Source organism: Gekko japonicus, unplaced genomic scaffold (assembly GCF_001447785.1).
Source record: "Gekko japonicus isolate JY-2015 unplaced genomic scaffold, Gekko_japonicus_V1.1 scaffold231, whole genome shotgun sequence".
Lineage (NCBI taxonomy): Eukaryota > Metazoa > Chordata > Lepidosauria > Squamata > Gekkonidae > Gekko > Gekko japonicus.
In genome coordinates this window covers 1,169,056-1,186,969 of record NW_015165837.1, presented here as the reverse complement: position 1 = coordinate 1,186,969, position 17,914 = coordinate 1,169,056, and the positions used below count along the sequence as shown (strand labels likewise).

Genomic DNA, 17,914 nt, shown 5'->3' with positions numbered 1-17,914 from the left:
AGTAAGCCCCACTGCATAGACTGGAATAGGATTCCGTGTAGAACTGTTTAGGACCACTTTTGTAGCTATCTGGTGCACACATGTTCCAAAGAGTGGGAGGGGTTGGACTTTTTTATTTGCTTACTTGTTCGTGATACTTAACAATAGGTGTTGCTATTTTCAGTTTAAGTGACCATGAGGACTAGAAGCTTACTGTGAAAATATGAAATGCTATTGGCTTCTCTTATGTTCTTATCATTCCCTGGTTTCTGATTTTGTGCTTGGAATGAGCCAGATGTCACCCACTTCTGACATAGTTAAAATGTAGATATTTACTTTTAAGTAGCTGACGGGGGGGGGCTCATAGTCATAACAGAAATACTTGTTACAGTTTAGCTGTTTAGCTTAATGCAGAAAAATGTTCATGGTGACATATATGCTAACTGTATTAACAGCTGCTAAAAATTTGGTAAGAATCCAGTAGTTACTTGAAAGAGACTGAGTGTGTTTTACACAGCTGAGAAGAATCTTCTGAAATTATTTGGCCTTCACGGGTTGGCCTTTGCATTCCACTCAGGCATACATGCATGGGCATCTACCCCCCCCCTTTCCCCAAGCTGGAACAAGTCAGTGTTTTACAATAGGAAATACTCTGTTGGGTTGAACATTCTTGGAAAAATATATGAAGCAGAACATCCATGTGGAAATCAGAAAACCTGCTTTGCAGAAAATTTGCCAGATCCAACACCACGTGAAAATCCTGTGCCAACTGAGAGATTTTGGGTGTTGGCTTTTAGGGATATAGTCTAAAGAGGACTATAATTATGTTTTAAATCCTAGTATTATAGTGATGCTGGAGAAGATTCCAGTCAATTGTACCAAGCCAAAAATAGCTTTTATTTTATGCGTCCACTGTTCAAAAGTTCTGTTTCTGTCACTTAGCAAATATTTGTTTTGGTAAGAAAAAGTCAGTGAAGGGGAATCCCATTTAGTTGGGCCGGACTAATAATTTCAAGACCATGAAATGACAGGGCATAGCTGTGTGCGAGAGAAGACTGATGGTGCACCATGAGGAATGAATTAATTAAAGACTTCTCCTCAACCCAGAGTACCTACCTATATAGGAGACTGCCTGTTACAGCTCTGTATGAATTAGCATTACAGTTTTATATCCATTATCCATAACCTGGAATGCATTTATCATGTCAACATTTAAAACCCATTTGAAATATGTGTTAATTAATAATTGGTTCATAGGTAAAATTTTGGAATGGGATATCTTTAGTTACATGATAAATAATAAAAAGTATTATTTGTAGTGCCTTTATATGCCCTCATTACACAAATCGTATCATACTACAGTATTTGCAGAAGAAATTCTGCCAAGAAGATTAGAAACTACACAAATATCTTATGTTATTTTTTGCTTCCATTATACTGCCTGCTGATGGGAAATAAAGATTTCTCGTCAACATTAACATCAGCATATTAACATCTTCACCCTTAAAGTAACAAAATGTAGAACATTTAGAATCTTTAAAATCTCATTTTGTTCATAAGGGGTTTTGACCAAGCATAAACAAAAGATACTAAAAGACATGCAACATATCAAATACTATAGGATGACACTTGGGTTATTCTGGATCGAGGGTGGGTTCTGAGATGAATTCAAAGATTCCCAGGAACGAGTGCCAAAATGACAATAACTACGTAGGGTGCAGGGAATCTTTCCTAGATGGAATGTTTTGATTTTGAGTGTCCACATGATGTTGTGCTGATATGAGTTATGGGTCTCTTGGGGCTGTCCCCTTTAAACTGGATCAAACAAAATCCTCCTTTGATCTGTTTCAAAGGAGAAGCTGCGGGGTGCCTGCAGGTGGTGTGTTCATGCTGGCACTCCACCCATAGCCACAACTGGTGTGAAGGAGGAGGTGGAGCATAACTGTGGGCATGTGGGGGGAGGAGTGAGGCTTTGTGAGCATCCTAAGGTCTTTCACCAGTAGAACCACTCCCAATTTTATTTATTTATTTATTATTATTGAAAACGCTTATTAATCAATTTCTACCTTATGGAACTCAAGGCAGCTTATAATAGCAGTAAAAAAACAATGATTAAAAACACACAAAAGTCTACAATTTAAAATATCAATTAGGACTGCCCATAAATAAAAATTAAAAACCAAAAGGCTGCCATAATGTCAGCATTAGAGATGGTGTGTTTTTCTTTGGTTCTCAATGGGAGGGAAACTTAACTGACACCCAGCTTCGTGCCCTGCCTATGCCATGATGGAGCTTAAGATCCCAGCTAACTATGCAGTCAGTCACAGTTTTCTCACAGCAGTATATAAACCCTTGCCAGGATCCGTGCATCTCAGATTGTAGGGTGTACAGCATGGGGCTATATCTCTCTGGTCACATGTTGAGCATGCTTAGAAATTGGAACTTTGCAGGCTAGTACCTATCCAATGAAGTACCACTGTTCATGCCAAAAAGGAGGAGGAGAAGTAAAGCAAAAATTAGGGCAGGATATGGGATAACGTCATCACCTTTTTCTGTACATTCAGGAGCAGACCACAGGAAAAGCAGGTGGTGCAGATATTAATCTTAATCTCAGGAATCTGAAACACAAACGTTCCAGTACTGGGCACACCAAAGAAACCTGACAAAGCTGAAAACAGAAGGGTTTCCAGTTTTGGCATCTGCTATGGCGGTTGGTTTCTCCTGGACCTCTAGGAGACTCCCGCCTGCGCCTGTGGCTGGGAGGGGGTCCGATTGTCCGTGACCCCCCCTGGAGCCCTTGTGTTGGGCTCCCAGCCATGGAGCTTTTGAGAGCTCTTCTCCCGGTGAACTGGCCGGTAAAGGTGGGCTTCTCCTGCCCCGACGGTCCCACCATGGAGCGACCGCAATGGTACTAAGAGCGCACACCGGGATCAAGCGTCTGGTGGCCAAGCGATTCTGTTTTCAAGGCAACTGAATTCCTACAACAGCAGAAGGATCCAACAAAGGACGAAGGGCAAGACAAGGTTCCCAGCAAAGAAAGTGAAGAAGAGGAGGGCATTGCATCATCTGATGAGGACTCAGCCTCTGAACAAGGGGCGGCGGCCCCTAAAACTGGCTACAAACTGAGAAAGAAAGAAAAAGATTAAAAATGAGTTGTAGATGTTCCTATGAGTCTTGTTTTAACGGACTTTAAATGTTTCTCGATGATCTCTGTATAGCCACTTTTATTGTTGTCTTATTATAAGCATGAAGAAGAATGTACTCATATAACATAGTTTAGACTGATCAAATGTATTTTTAAGCTAACTGCAAGCATTATTGAAGACCACCACCTCTTGGGTTTTTAGGGGTTTTGCTTTACTTTCTCCCCTAGTTTGTAGTTTCCCTTCCCTTATTTCTTTGTAGTTTGTAGAAAATTGCATAAATAAAAAAATCACCTACGAGGGGCTAAAAAAAAAAGCTGCAAACAGAAGACCTACTATAGAGGAAATATTGTAATTTATGTAAGCTAAAATGCCCAACATGTCGTGCTCAAAGTAAGTGAAATGCATTTATTTATGCTTCTTTTAAGGGGGAGCCAGGGCCAACAGGCCCTTATGGACCTCCAGGAGTCCCTGGAACTGGCTATCCAGGACCTAAGGTAACGTACACGATCTACAGCAATGACATAGTTTCCTTTGCAATGGTGTTTATGTCACATATCTTGGGGTTACAAAACTGATACATATGGAACATTGGTTTTTGCATGCAGTTCTTTTAGATTATTCTTATTGTTTCTTTTAAAAAAACATAGAGAGAAATGCTGAAATAAACCATTCATTTAATTGCAAGAAATAGGCATTGTTGTTTAGGAAACAACCAACCACTCCCCTACACTGCAGCCATGATCAATGATGTATGCACATCATCTTTGTGCGTTGTAGAAGCACAAAGGGCAAAGGAAGAAAGGGAGAGTCCAGTGAACAACCATCTCAGCCCATGCATGGCTACAGCCTGGCCCAGACAGGAAACTAATATCAGATTTGTGTTAGTTAAAGTGGTGCCTTCTGAGGTGATGTTGATTCCCACAAGAGTTCATTGAGACACTGCAGTGAGAGAGACTAACTTGTTAGTTCCTGTGGTCAATCAGTGTAAATAATATATGTATCTGGCATGCACACGAAAGCATATACTCAGAATTAAACTCTGTTGGTCTTAAAGGTGCCACTGGACTCAAACTTTGTTCTGTTACTTCAGACCAATATGGCTACCCATCTGAATATATCTGGTATCAGTTCTTTAGAGTTCTATATCCTGAAATTTTGATTTTAAAAAGTGGCCAGAATTGAAAATCCCTAAATATTTTCTATATTGTGTGAAAACTAAAAGTTGTAGAACTCATTCATTTATGAGCTCATTAATCTCTCTATCTGTATGAAGGAGAAATGGAAGATCTGCGATTCTGTTACAAAGGCACATTGGCTAAGCCAAAGACTAGGCTAAACAATGAAATAAAACCGTAATATAAATCTTAAATATACGCAAGATTAAAATTTGTATCATTAGGTTGGAGCCAATGGTTTCCTTTCACTCTGAAGTATTTTCCTTCCACCATGGAGTATCTCCCATTGGAGGAAAATTCCTTACAGTGGTAGATTTCTCACTTTGTGTAAGGGAGCCATTGTATGCATTCCGTGATGAATACTCCAACCATTATGTTTAGTGGAATTTATTCTGATGCAGCTAAGCATACGATTACAGCCTAGAATATAATTCATATAACCTGTCCAAAAGTATATTGGTGTGATTTTAATGCTACCCTCATCCCTTTCCTTTGAATGATGAGGTGAAGGGTGTGATTCTACTGATTCCTTTCTGCTTCTAACTTAGTATTCATAACAACAATAAATGCTTCTTGTATATTTTTTGTAAGGGTGAGAGAGGTCAGGAAGGAAGAACTGGGCCACCAGGACCTACTGGAATTGGTGAGCCAGGCTTAGTGGTAAGTGAATTTGTCAAGTTCTGAAGAATATCTTACAGTGTAGCATTTTTAGGATGCTGCTGACTAAATGCAATGTTTGTTTGAATCTGTATTTGCTAAAAATTTAGAACTGGTATGTTAGACTGGAAGCTTTTAGCAGGAAATGTTCTTTAACTTAGAATGATGTTTGATATAGCTATTAACAGCAGCAAAAATACCCAAACAACCCAGAAATGGTAAAGTTTTCTTTTCCCTGCATTTTTACTCTTTATCAGGAAAGGCTGAAGGAATTGGGTATGTTTATCCTGGAGAGGAGACATTTGAGAGGTGATATGATAGCCATTGTCAAGTATTTGAGAGGCTGTCATATAGATAGGGTTGCCAGGTCCTACCTGGCAGCCGGTGGGGTGATCCTTGGCCCTCTCCGGGATTGCCCAGAAATTACACCATCACATCGCCAATGGCTCTATGTAGCTGATTTTACCATAGAGTTTTGCCTGAAAATTAGAGCATCATTGTGCGACATCAGCAATGTGATGACATCACTTCCAGGTGACATCCTTACGTCACCTTCGGGCCAGTTGGGGGCAGGATTTCCTCCTGCGGGCCAGCTGGCCAATGGGGGTGAAGCACCCCACAAAAGCGGGGGTTCCCCCACCCTGGCGGTTGTTTTCTATTGCCGCAGAAGGTTGAACCAGAACCAATGGGTTGAATATATCCTAGGATTAGATTATTGGCTGTGAAATCTAAATTAGCAGCTAATGTAAGATTGATCCTGCATATAACCCCTTGCCAGAAATGTGTGATTTTAGGGCAATTCCAAAACATGTGAATGAGGTTAGCTCCAGGCTTCCAGCAGTGCCAACAGGAATCACTCTCAGTGAGACCAACGTTATAAAATTTAGTAGGGTACCACTACACTCACAGGGGAGTTTTTTTGATGGATAAGCCTCAGTCATAAATCCACAGAGATAGATTTAATGTCTTTTAGTACAGTTTGCCATTGGGTCAGTTGAATCTGAGTACTCAGTTCTATGTTCCACTGGGAGCAGATATAATCCAAATAAAATTTGGTTTGGTGTCTTAGAAAATTATATATAAGGATAGGTTGCCTAGGAAGGGTTTCTAAGGATGGAAATGGGCAAAACAGTGGGACAGTTTCCAAGGCTGCAAAAGGTTCTGGTCCCAGAACAGAAGATAGACAATGTTTTAGTTGTATATATTTCCAACTGGCCATGGATGGGAGATTAAATTCTGTGGACAAAATGTCAAATGGTTTAAAGTCATCCCCTGGTTGAATTAGCTGAGATAAGTGTACTAAACCCCTGGAGATCCATTGTCTCCTAAAAAACACCTTTATTCCTTATCCTGGTCCTAGAGTTTTTCCAGATCGTTAAACATGTGTGTGTGTAAGGGTCAAAAGCCAACTGAGTGCCAATCATATGCCAAGCTGACCTAGCAGCTTCAATTATAGGTGAATGAACTTTTAGATAGGTTAAATGGGTAGAGCCCAAAGCAGCCCACTTGCATAGAAGTTGAATTCTAGGTCTACCCAAGGGGCTCCAAATGAATTTCCAAAACAGGGAATCAATTCTTACAAAAAACTTCAGGGGAATACATATTGGGAACCCTCTCAGGATAATGTTCATATTAAGGGTGTTAATTTTACCCCAAATGCTCATTGTTAAGGAGGTCCATCTATTGAGATCTTGGGAAACCTGTTCCAGAATCCCATCCATATTTATTTGAACAAGGGAGTTCAGCTTCTCCCAGACTGATAATCAATGAAACAGGAATGATCAGAAATAACACCTAAACCAGCAGAACAATACAAATATAGATTGTTCACATTTAAACGAAAGGAAGATGCATCTCCCTTCAGTGTCTGATTTAGACATTCCATGTGAAGATCTTTGTGCAATAAAATTGCAGCGCCTTGAACCTTAGTGGAATTCCGAGAACGGTAAGCATCTCCTACCCATTTTTAACAAGCCTGTCTTGTTCTCCTTGAGCAGGTGTGTTTCCTGAAGCGTGGCAATACTAACACGTTGTTTATCAAGACTGCCTAGTATTTGTTTACACTTATTGGAGCTCCCAAGACCTTTAACATTCCAAGTTATGAATGTCAATTTAGGCATAGTTCAATATTAAAAGTGTTACGATAATAATAGTTTATGAATATCACTAAGTAAACAAATTCGCCATTAGCCCCAATTATAAATAATCTAGGATCAACCTGTTGCTGCTGAAGTTTGGGGAATGGGGGGAATAGATGAGGAAAGACACATGTAGATGAGGGAAAAAATGGCTGAAGACATCATGAGAGTGTTGGTGAGTCCCTTGTGGCCCTTTCTTATATGCCCAGGGCAATGCCAATTGATACTTGAGGTAAGGAAGGAGTGTTCCTCCAGGCTAGATTGGCCCAGGGATCCTGAAGATTTTTTGCTTTCATCTGGGCATAGAGCAGGGGTCACTGGGGGGGGGGTTGCTGAGAATTTCCTGCATTGTGCAGGGGGTTGAACTAGATGACCCATGGGGTCTAGGGTTGCCAAGTCTGGGTTGGAAAATACCTGGAGACTTTGGGGGTGGAGCCAGGAGAGGGCGTGGTTTGGGGAGGGGAGGGGCCTCAGCATAGTACAATGCCATAGAGTCCACCCTTCATAGCAGCCATTTTCTCCAGGGGAGCTGATTTCTGTCAGCTGGGGATCAGTTGTAAAAGCGGGAGATCCCCAGGCCCCACCTGGAGGTTGGCAACCCTAATGGGGTCCCTTCCAGCTCTATGTTTCTATGTTTATGTTTCGATAAAAATATGTAAGATTACCAAATTGAGATAAGCAACTGAAAATGCATTATATGTTTATCTCAACCTTCCTCCAGGGAACTCAGGGAACCGGGTTTTACTTTCTTCCATTTTATCCCCGAAACAACTCTGTGAGGGTAGATCTGAGGCTGAGATAGACTGCCCAGGGTCACATGCGGTACAATCCTCAGAACACTTTCCTGGGAGTAAGCCCCACTGAGAAGGATCATACCCTGTAAGGCCAAAGAAGTAACATGACAAGAAGTCCTTCTCATCTGCTTGAAATGACTGATTATTTTGTGGCCTTTGTTATTTTCATCTTATAATTATAACAGTGGGATTTCCTTATGCATTCAGTGTAGCGCCACCATTCTTCGAGTGCATACAGTCTCATCTCCAGTCAAGGATTGTGGGTGTGCAAGTAGGAGCTTGCCCACATTCTCTTCAGCATTGGGATATGCAATACACACAGACCACTGATGTGGTGTATTTCATGAGGTTGGAGAGATCAGGATATGCAATACACACAGACCACTGCTTATGTGGTGTATTTCATGAGGTTGGAGAGAATGTGAGCAGCTCCTCCTCTCTTTGTATGCTTCCTGTATGAATCAGAGCCCCACAGTGCGTTGGATCTCACTCTTGAAATATACTTTTCTGTTCCATATTCAGGGTCCCCGTGGTCCTCAGGGCGTGGCAGGTGAAAGGGGTCAACCAGGAGAAGGAATTCCAGGCCAAAAGGTAAAAAGCAAGCAAGCAAACAAAAAATGGGGTATCTGTTACCATTTTTAACCTCTTCAAATTTCTAGGTGTACATTTGGTTACTTGATATTTTCTTTCTGCAGACTTATCTTTGCTTTTGTGAAACACGTTAATTCTACTAATGTTTCTTCAGCTTAAAAAATATATATTTATTCATTTGTACCCCGCCTTTCTCCCAGTGGCCACCCAAAGCAGCTTAATTCGTTCTCCTCTCCTCCATTTTATCCTCACAACAACCCAGTGAGGTAGGTTAGGGTGAGTGTGTGTTGACTGGCCCAAGGTCACCCTGGGAGCTTCCATGGCACAAGCCACTCCAACACTCTTAACCACTACACCAGACTGGAGTGTGCATCAGAGTGGGTGGGGAAGCAGTCTGCCTTTCCTTTTCTGTCTCTAGTAACATGCTATTATTCCTCAGGGACCACCCATTTCTCTATTCAGCTCAACCATTCTATACATTTCTTTAGTTCACCTGTGTTGCTAATCATGGCTTGGAATTGTGGAAGAAGAACTGAGCTCACATGCTCCCTTCTTCCCCCCATGTGCTCTGGTACTTTTCCTTTTGAGGCAGCTATAGAGTGGGATTCCACAGTGGAGGGGATTTCCATTCACAGGGTGCAAGTTTCTTGTGCCTCCCCACTCCAAAATGTCCCCTGAAATGTTGTTCCTGGGGAACAGGGCACTCCCAGGAATGGCACCAGGGGGAGTTGAAGGTCTGCAGGAGGAGGGGGAATTGGTGAGAATCATGCTTTCCCCTCCACCCTTGAAACTTCTCCATGGAATCGAAATGAAAATCCATATCTGAACCAGCGTTCTATGTTTTCCACTAGTCTTCCAAACCAGAAGTTGAAAGCCATAGTCAGCCCATGGTTTGCAATTCTGGTTATGAGGTCAAGTGCAAAACAGTTCATCTATTTTTCAAATGTATTTTATGTCACTTATAACTAAGGTTGCCAACTTCAGGTCTGGAAATTCCTGGAGATTTGGGGTGGAACCTGAGAAGTGTGGGATTTGGAGAGAAAAGGGATCTCTGAAGTATGATACCATACAGCCCACCCTCCAAAGCAGACATTTTCTCCAGGAGAAATCATATCTGTAGCCCAGAGATCAGTTGTAATTCTGTGAGATCACTAGGCCCCACCTGGAGTTGGCAAGCCTACTCATTTCTTGAAAAAGGGCCTCAAGGTGGCTTACGATGGCATGTAACATCAAATTATGGTTTGTGTCAAAACAAAAAGGGAATTGCTCTGACCTGGATAGCCCAGGCAAGCCCGAACTCATCAGATCTTGGAAACTAAGCAGGGCTGGCCCTCGCTAGTATTTGGACGGGAGACCTCCAAGGAATACCAGGGCTGTGATGCAGAGGCAGGTGATGGCAAGCTACCTCTGAACATCCCTTGTCTCCAAGCCCCACTAGGGGTTGCCAGAAGTCAGAGTGATGTGATGGCAAAAAAAAAAAAAGATTTTAAAAAACAGAAAGGGAATTGAAATATACAAGGAGAAGAAGAGGAAAGAGGGAGCATATGAGCCCATAGCTCACCCAACATGAAACTATAATTTGTCGTTACATCTGATAAGAATAATTATGGTTGTTAGCATTAGGAATGCATGCTGAAGGCACAAATTGAAGAGGATGTGGCAAATTGAAGGGGATGTCGGCATGCAGAAGGTCCCAGGTTCAGTCTCCAGTATCTGCAATGGAAAGGATAAGGTAGCAGGTGATGTGAATGACTTCTGTCTAAGACCCTGAGTAGAAAATACTGACCCTGATGGACCAAAAGATCAGGCAGCTTCATGTGTCCAAATGGTAAAGAAAGTGGTAAAGAAACTAAATATTCAAATCTCTTTCTTCAAAACTGTTATATATCTATGAAATATATTATATAGGCTGAATCTGCATTTGTCTTTCCCTCTGGTGCCCCAGCCTTTTGACTCCATCTTTAAAAAAGCTGTCTACATTTGGTGTTGTTTTCACACCTCAAGAGTGCTAGCATACTTTTGCACATCCACACCTGTTTATTGTCCTTTCGGGGCGGCTCCACTGTCATTGCACCTCTCCACTGCTTTAAAAGAATCTTCTCCAAACAACATTCAAACAAGCATAGAGAAAGACGACGTCACAGCAGCATGAAACTAAGTTAAAAATGCAAATGCAGATTCTTGCTGGGTGTGTATAACTATTCCAAGATATACAAAAGAAAATAAAACCAGCAACTCTTAACTTTAAGAGACAGAGTTTGTGCAGCTCTGTGTCACATCTACAGGGCACGATCCACCATTGGAAGTGGCTTCCTTCTGTGACTTAACGTGCCAGCACCTCCAGCAGCATATCTCTCTTTAGTAGCTCCCTCTATACTTACACTTTCAAAGTAGACCTGCTTTATCAGAAACTTCATTTGACATGGGTTTATCTCTGAAGAACAAACCCATTTACAGTTCCACTTTGGGGAATCCTGATACTAAAGCAATGTAGTCATAGAATTTGTATGGACTCTTATTTCTCCATGACTGTCACCAGCTTCTGGAAACAAAGGATGTGAAAAACGTACTGAGTAACAAACATGATTTAAAGATAGCAGCAATGATTAATTATGACAATTAAAGCTAGTTGAGTGTCCTGTTCCCACATATGTCCTGTCCTGGTAGATATGTACCAGAAATATTCACAGCCTCCTGCTGTCTGAGATAGTTTACTTGTTTTTCCACTTCTGAAAAACAAAGGTTCTTCTCAGATATACAAATCTGCCACTCAGTGCACTCTAAATATTTTACTGCATCTTTTACTATGTTTGGACAGAAACCAAATTCCCAGAGATTAGGGCCATCTCCTTGAAGTATTGCACATTTTTAAAGCTCTTCTAACTTGTCATACCTTGTTAGGACCAAAGCAGATGTGATGTTTTTAAATGTTGGGTTGGGGTTCCACTGACCTGACTTTCATTCCCCTCAGTCAGGCAGCAACTGCTGGCAACTGATTTCCCAAGCCCCACAAAATTCTGATTCAGATTTCAGAATTACCATGGGATAGAAGGACAAGAAATTTCTGCTCCCCCCTCCCCCGTGCCATTTCCCTAACTTGAAACAGCCCCGGGAGGCATTATTTGCGCTGCTGGAGGGCTTCATGTATACTGTGAGGAACCCAGACCTAACATTAAAAATGTCTTGTCTAGTTTGACCCTTAGATGTTAAAGATGTAGACTTAGTCACGTGAACACAGGAAGCTGCCCTATAATCTCAGACCATTGGTCTATCAAGGTCAGTATTTCTGCTCTATCAGGAGCTCTCCAGCATCTCAGGTAGCAGTCTTTCACATCATCTGGCCCTTTTAACTGGTGATGCTGGGAATGAACATTGTGCCTCCTGTGTGCAAACCAGACACTCTTCACCTGAGCCACAGCTCCTCTTACACACTCTGCACAGAGCATTCCTGTGACCAGAGGGTACACAGGCTACCAGAGTTTGATATATTTTGGGAAGTTAAGAACATAAGAGAAACCAATGTTGGATCAGGCCAATGGCCCATCCAGTCCAACACTATCACACAGTGGCCAAAAATACCAGGTGCCATCAGGAGGTCCATCAATGGGGCCAGGACACTAGAAGCCCTCCCACTGTTGCCCCCCCAAGCACCAAGAATTACAGAGCATCACTTGCCCCAGACTGAAAGTTCCTATCTATATCTTGTGGCTAATAGCCACTGATGGACCTCTGCTCCATATGCTTATCTAATTCCCTCTTGAAGCCGTCCATGCTTGTAGCTGCCACTACCTCCTGTGGCAGTGAACTCCATGTGTTAATCACTATTTGGGTGAAGAAGTACTTCCTTTTATCTGTTCTAACCTGACTGCTCAGCAATAATTATTTATTATTTTCAGTCTCATGCCCTGACTGTGGTTAATTCAGCCAGCTTTTGTATTCACCCTGCTACAGCAGCCTAACATGCAAAAATGAAGCAGGTGAAGTTGTCCCTGGCTTGTTGCTTGTTCCTGGGGAATCAAGTGGCATGAAAATTCTGTTGCATCTGTTGAATTCCCGCAAGAGAGGTTGCTGCTAGAAGGACAGCTGCAGTCCTACCAAACACAACCCTGGAAGAGACAGAAGGGCAGCCTTAAAAATCCACAAAAGTTGTTGTTGTTGTTGTTGTTGTTCAGTCGCACAGTCGAGTCCGACTCTTCGCGACACCATGGACCAGCTCCCGCCAGGCCTTCTTGTCTTCCGCCGTCCTCAGAAGTTGGCTCAACTTCATGTTCGTTGCATCTGTGACACTGTCTAACCATCTCATCCTTTGCCGTCCCCGTCTTCTTTGACCTTCAATCTTTCCCAGCATCAGGGTCTTCTCCAGTGAGTGCTCCCTTCTCATTTGGTGGCCAAAGTATTTGAGCTTCAGTTTCATTATCTGGCCTTCCAGGGAACAGTCAGGGTTGATTTCTTTTAGGATTGACTGATTTGATCTTCTTGCAGTGCAAGGGACTCTCAAGAGTCTTCTCCAGCACCATAGTTCAAAAGAATCTATTCTTCGGCGCTCGGCCTTCTTTATAGTCCAACTCTCGCAGCCATACATGACTACTGGGAATACCATTGCTTTGACCACAAAAGTTAGCACTCCAAAAATGTGTTTACTGGCACACTTGTTAGGACACACCTATGTTAGTAACCGGATAGAAAATAGCTAACACTTTTATAAAGCTTTGATAGCTGGTTGTCTGGAGGCAATTTTTAGGAGAAAACCAGATACAATGAAGATCACTGTCTCTATCTGTAGAATGCAAAGGCTCTTGCAGCCCCCAGTTCCATTGGGGCAATGCTAGGAAAGGAGAGGGTTCTGCTCAATTTCAGTAACTGAAATTGGGATCCACACTTTGTTATTAGTATTTATCAGGGGGAAATATATGTTTTTAAAGAAGATCATTCTTTGTGGAATGGGGTTTCTATCTTCCTTCTTGTGTTGGCCTTCCTTGTTGTTGTTGTTCAGTCTCACAGTCGAGTCCGACTCTTCGCGACCCCATGGACCAGATCATGCCAGGCCTTCCTGTCTTCCGCTGTCCTCTGAAGTTTGCTCAATTTCATGTTCGTTGCATCTATGACTCTGTCTAACCATCTCATCCTTTGCCGTCCCTGTCTTCTTTGACCTTCAATCTTTCAATCAACCTTCCTACACCCTTCAAAATCCCACTCTTGGAGTTGGAAGACCCTTGGGAATGGTATGGAATCAGTACAGGGCTGCAGTTGGCAGTGGGAATCCATAGAAATCACAGACCACTAGTTGCACAAGTAGAGATGTTTTCTACCTGTGCAAGCAAGGGTTTGGAACCCAGTTTGGTTCACCCTGCAGTATAATGCCTATTTAAGAAAGTATTGTTTATATTTGTAAGTAATCTGTTGAGATCATCAGATGGTTTGTTTAAGAAGCATTAGGCTAAATATATGTGTATTACTGTGAGCTACTAAATGCCTGTTCATGGATTCCAGTTAGATTCATATGGATTCATTCCTAAGTCTTAATTCAATTTGAATTCCCAATATTTCCAGGGTGAAAAAGGTTCTGAAGGGCCAGCAGGACCAGTTGGACCACCAGGCCAGTTCATCAAAGGAGATAAGGTACAACACATAGAATAGAGTCTGCAAAGTGCTGAAGCAGCGACCTGGAAACCACCATGTGGAGAATGCTCCAAGGAACTGAGAAGACATTGTGGAATAAGGAATTCGGGGGAAACGGAATGGCCTAGATGTGTTGGGTTGGATCCCGCTAGCTCTTCAACTGCTGGAAAAGGGACAGGGATCCCCTCTGACCACCAGAAGGGCTATGTTGAAGATCATGGTGCTTTTGCATGAACAAAGCAAAGTGGGATGGGGGCTGTAGCAAGGAGGGGGAGTTAGGTGATATGGAATGAAAAAGCTGGCTGGCTGGAACCCATTGTCGTGAACAAATGTAAGTGCAATTTTTCTGCGTCCTGCCCTGATCTCATCATTTTTACAAATATTCTAAATTCCATGATCTTGTTCTCCCCCCGGAGAGTTTTCTTTTGAATTGCTGGTGAGCTAGTATGTACTCAAGAATATGGGAAAGACATTTTGAGTTTAAAAATAGTATGGTGACGATTACTTATATTTCCATTGAAACTCACAACATTTTACTAAAGAGAGCATTTTGCATGCAGGGTGAGCGAGGGATGGATGGACTGCAGGGCCCGATGGGACCAACTGGAACTGGTATCCAAGGAGTTCAGGTAAATGGACTTCGGGGCAAGTCAAAACACAGTGTGTTTGGATCAGTCCAATACCAAGTTTGGGCATGTTGTGCCTTTTTGTTTCTTTATGAATAACTAGGGTCATAAATTGTGGCCCTGTTATTTTTGTTGAGGACAACAACATTGCACAGTTTGCAAAAGCATGGCCAACAGAATGTATTGAGCCCCTTTGGAACTGGCCAGTCCTGATGCACTTCCATCTTTGGCTAATTTAAGTCAGTGCTGCTTTTTTACTCCCTGCATATTTGCAGCATGATTCATAATCTAATACTTGGATTTAAGCCAGCATGGTTTTATTAGAATCCAGATCCTTTGGGGATGACAATCAGGATGCAGTTATTTTAGAATTATTTTTCAAAAGACAGCCAGGCAAATTGACCTTACAGTGTTGGATTCAAAACATACTGTAGCCAAAGTTAATGGGTGTTTCTTTGGGGGAGGGGGAAACGGCATCCAAAGCACATTTATAAGATCGCTGACTTTAATGGAGGGTGTAATTGTGCTCAGAGAGACACCTGTTATCTATTCAGGTAGCACAACAGGTTATTCTTTTGCAGAAAGCACCATTTCTACACGAAATTTCACAATGAGCGTTTTAAATATCCAGTGTCAAAAATTATCTTGTTGTCTTCTGAAGTTCAAATATAACAAATATACAGTACTTTGCATAGATTTGGGTGAAGCAATAAAAATCTAGTTTTGTCCCATGATAGCAGTACTTTTTCCAATTTGGAGTATATCTCAATAGTTCTGCAGGTGTAAGTCAAGTTGGCCATGGAGCAGGAAGATAAGTTTTGTTTCTTTCCTTTGCTTGTATAAAATAGAGAATGAAGTTGAACATAACAGCAACTACCCTTTTAATCTGTGACAGACCTCCATTATTTTTAAAAATTCCCTGACTTTTATTGGTATGTATTTTGTAATTTGTTTATTTAAAGTGTTGTTTTGGCTCATTGTAACAGTACACATTTGCACTGCTTTCAATTATGGATTGTTTTCTTGTAGTTAAGAGTTTATGTGTGTGTGTATGTGTATGTGTATGTATGTATATATATATATAGTGCTTAATTTGCCACACACACTGGGATTCACAACACAACTTGAACTTGTGAACTGTTTTTTATCACTAATGCTCATTCTAGGTATCTCTTCTTGACTCTGTTGTCTGTAGTGTTTATATCAAACTAGTTTCAATAGAGGGGAGCAGTGTTTACCCCCAGACCAGTCATATACCAAGTGTGGGATTTTTTTTTAATGGAAATGGAAAAGGGGAGCTAAACTCTGCCTCCTCCCTCATCTTACCTCACTATATTCTGTCATTTGAAGCTGGACTGAAAGAAACATACTTCAAAGAATGGAGCATTATGAGGTAAAAGGGGAACTCCCCTCACATTTATGCTCACTTATGGATAAAAAATAGCTCCCCCAATTTCCTCATCAATTCAAATGGATTCCCCTGTCACATTTAATTGCACCCAAGGAAACAATAATTAACTTCATTTTTTTTCTCTTCAGGGAATTCAAGGTCCGAAAGGGGTGCCTGGGATAAAAGGTTCACGAGGCGTAGGCCTACCTGGACCAAAGGTACTATTTAAAGTAAATATGTACATTGCTACTGTGCTGATACGTTCATACTTAGAATTTAAGGCTCAATGTCTGTGCAACTTCAAGGGTGGGAGTGGTAATGATGGAAATTACGGTTTACTTTTTTATTTACTTCATTTATAACACACTTTCCTTCCCCATGGGGACTCCAAATAGCTTACAACATTCTCCCCTTCTCCATTTATCCTCACACAATAACCAGGGTGCACCCAGGTAAAAAAGAACAGAAAGTGTTTGTTTAGGAAGCTACAGTAGTGGATAGAGAGAAGTTTTAAGCTTCTAGCTCCCGTGCTGGCAGGAAGAGGAGAGTATGAAGAAGCAGGAAGCCAGCCTGAGAGTTACATTTGGGGGTCAAACAAGGAAACAGAATTTTGCAGATTAGAAAGAAGGCTATCATCCATAACTTGATCTAACTAGCTTTGCTCCCCCCTGTAGGAGCTGACTTTGTACACTTAACATTATTTAGTCCAGCAAGCCTCTCCCTCTACCAAATTTCTAGCAATGTGCCTGAAACTTTCTTCACAACCTAGGGAATAAAAGAGCAAGAATGGGTGTCAGTGGGAGAGAGAGAAAATGTGTAAGTTGAGAACAAAGTAAAACGGAATCATTTTTAAAATGTCTATTGAGGACACAGTAGATAAAATAGTTGCTCTCAGGAAAATTGAAGAAAGAATGTTCTATCCCACAGAACTAGGGTTGCCAGCCATGGTAGAGTGGGGAGATGGGGGGGGGGGGCCCTGCTGTCAGTGATGTCATGTCACTTCCAAAGAAAACCATAGAATTTCTAGAGACTCCTAGAAAGGCCTGATCTGACTTTCCCTCAGAAGTGATGTTATGCTGTTGGGCTGATAGCCATTTTTTTCTTTATTTTTCTGCTACTACCACTGAGAGCAGTGGCAGAAAATGGGAGCTGGGGTGGGGAAACCCCTGGCTCCAACTGGGAGCTTGGCAGCCCTATACAGGAATGTTACATTGATGTGACTTGAAAAACAAATTACAGGCTCTCATGAAGCTGTTCACACTCTCCAAAGGCTGATAACCGTCTGCTTGCAGAACAGGATTATTATATGAATAGCAAATCAATAGAAAAACTACTAGCTTTACAAATAAAAATATATGTTCTTTTAAGGGACAAGATGGTGCACCTGGACTAAAAGGAGACATAGGACTACCAGGAATTGGACTACCTGGACCTAAGGTGAGCCTCCCTCTTTTTTATTCTTATGTCTAGAATTTAGTTCTTGCCCTGGGAAAATGGAAACTTGGAGGAGGAAACAGGAGGTAGGCCAAGTGTTTGGTCACTTAACTCTGCCACACTCTGGGTTATTTTACGTCATTTATAGCCCCCTTTTCTCCACAATGGGGACTCACAGGGGTTTACAACATTCTCCCCTTTTCCATTTTATCCTCACAACAACCGTGTAAGATAGGTTTGGCTGCAAGTGTGTGACTGGCCCAAGGCCACTGAACAAGCTTTCATGGCAATGTGGGGAATCAAACCTGGGTTCCCTAGACCCTAGTCCAGCATGCTAATCATTACCCCACACTGGCTATCTGTTT

General features: G+C 41.8%; 1 protein-coding gene across 1 annotated transcript in view; it reads left to right on the top strand.

Annotated features, from left to right (window-relative positions):
• The window catches only part of COL28A1 (collagen, type XXVIII, alpha 1), an 85,216-nt gene that overhangs the window by 31,905 nt on the left and 35,397 nt on the right, over nucleotides 1–17,914 (top strand). The window contains exons 12-18 of the mRNA XM_015410937.1: nucleotides 3,551–3,619; nucleotides 4,892–4,960; nucleotides 8,412–8,480; nucleotides 14,031–14,099; nucleotides 14,660–14,728; nucleotides 16,265–16,333; nucleotides 17,484–17,552. Of these exons, the coding sequence (XP_015266423.1) occupies nucleotides 3,551–3,619; nucleotides 4,892–4,960; nucleotides 8,412–8,480; nucleotides 14,031–14,099; nucleotides 14,660–14,728; nucleotides 16,265–16,333; nucleotides 17,484–17,552 (483 nt within the window). The remainder of the gene's footprint in view (nucleotides 1–3,550; nucleotides 3,620–4,891; nucleotides 4,961–8,411; nucleotides 8,481–14,030; nucleotides 14,100–14,659; nucleotides 14,729–16,264; nucleotides 16,334–17,483; nucleotides 17,553–17,914) is intronic.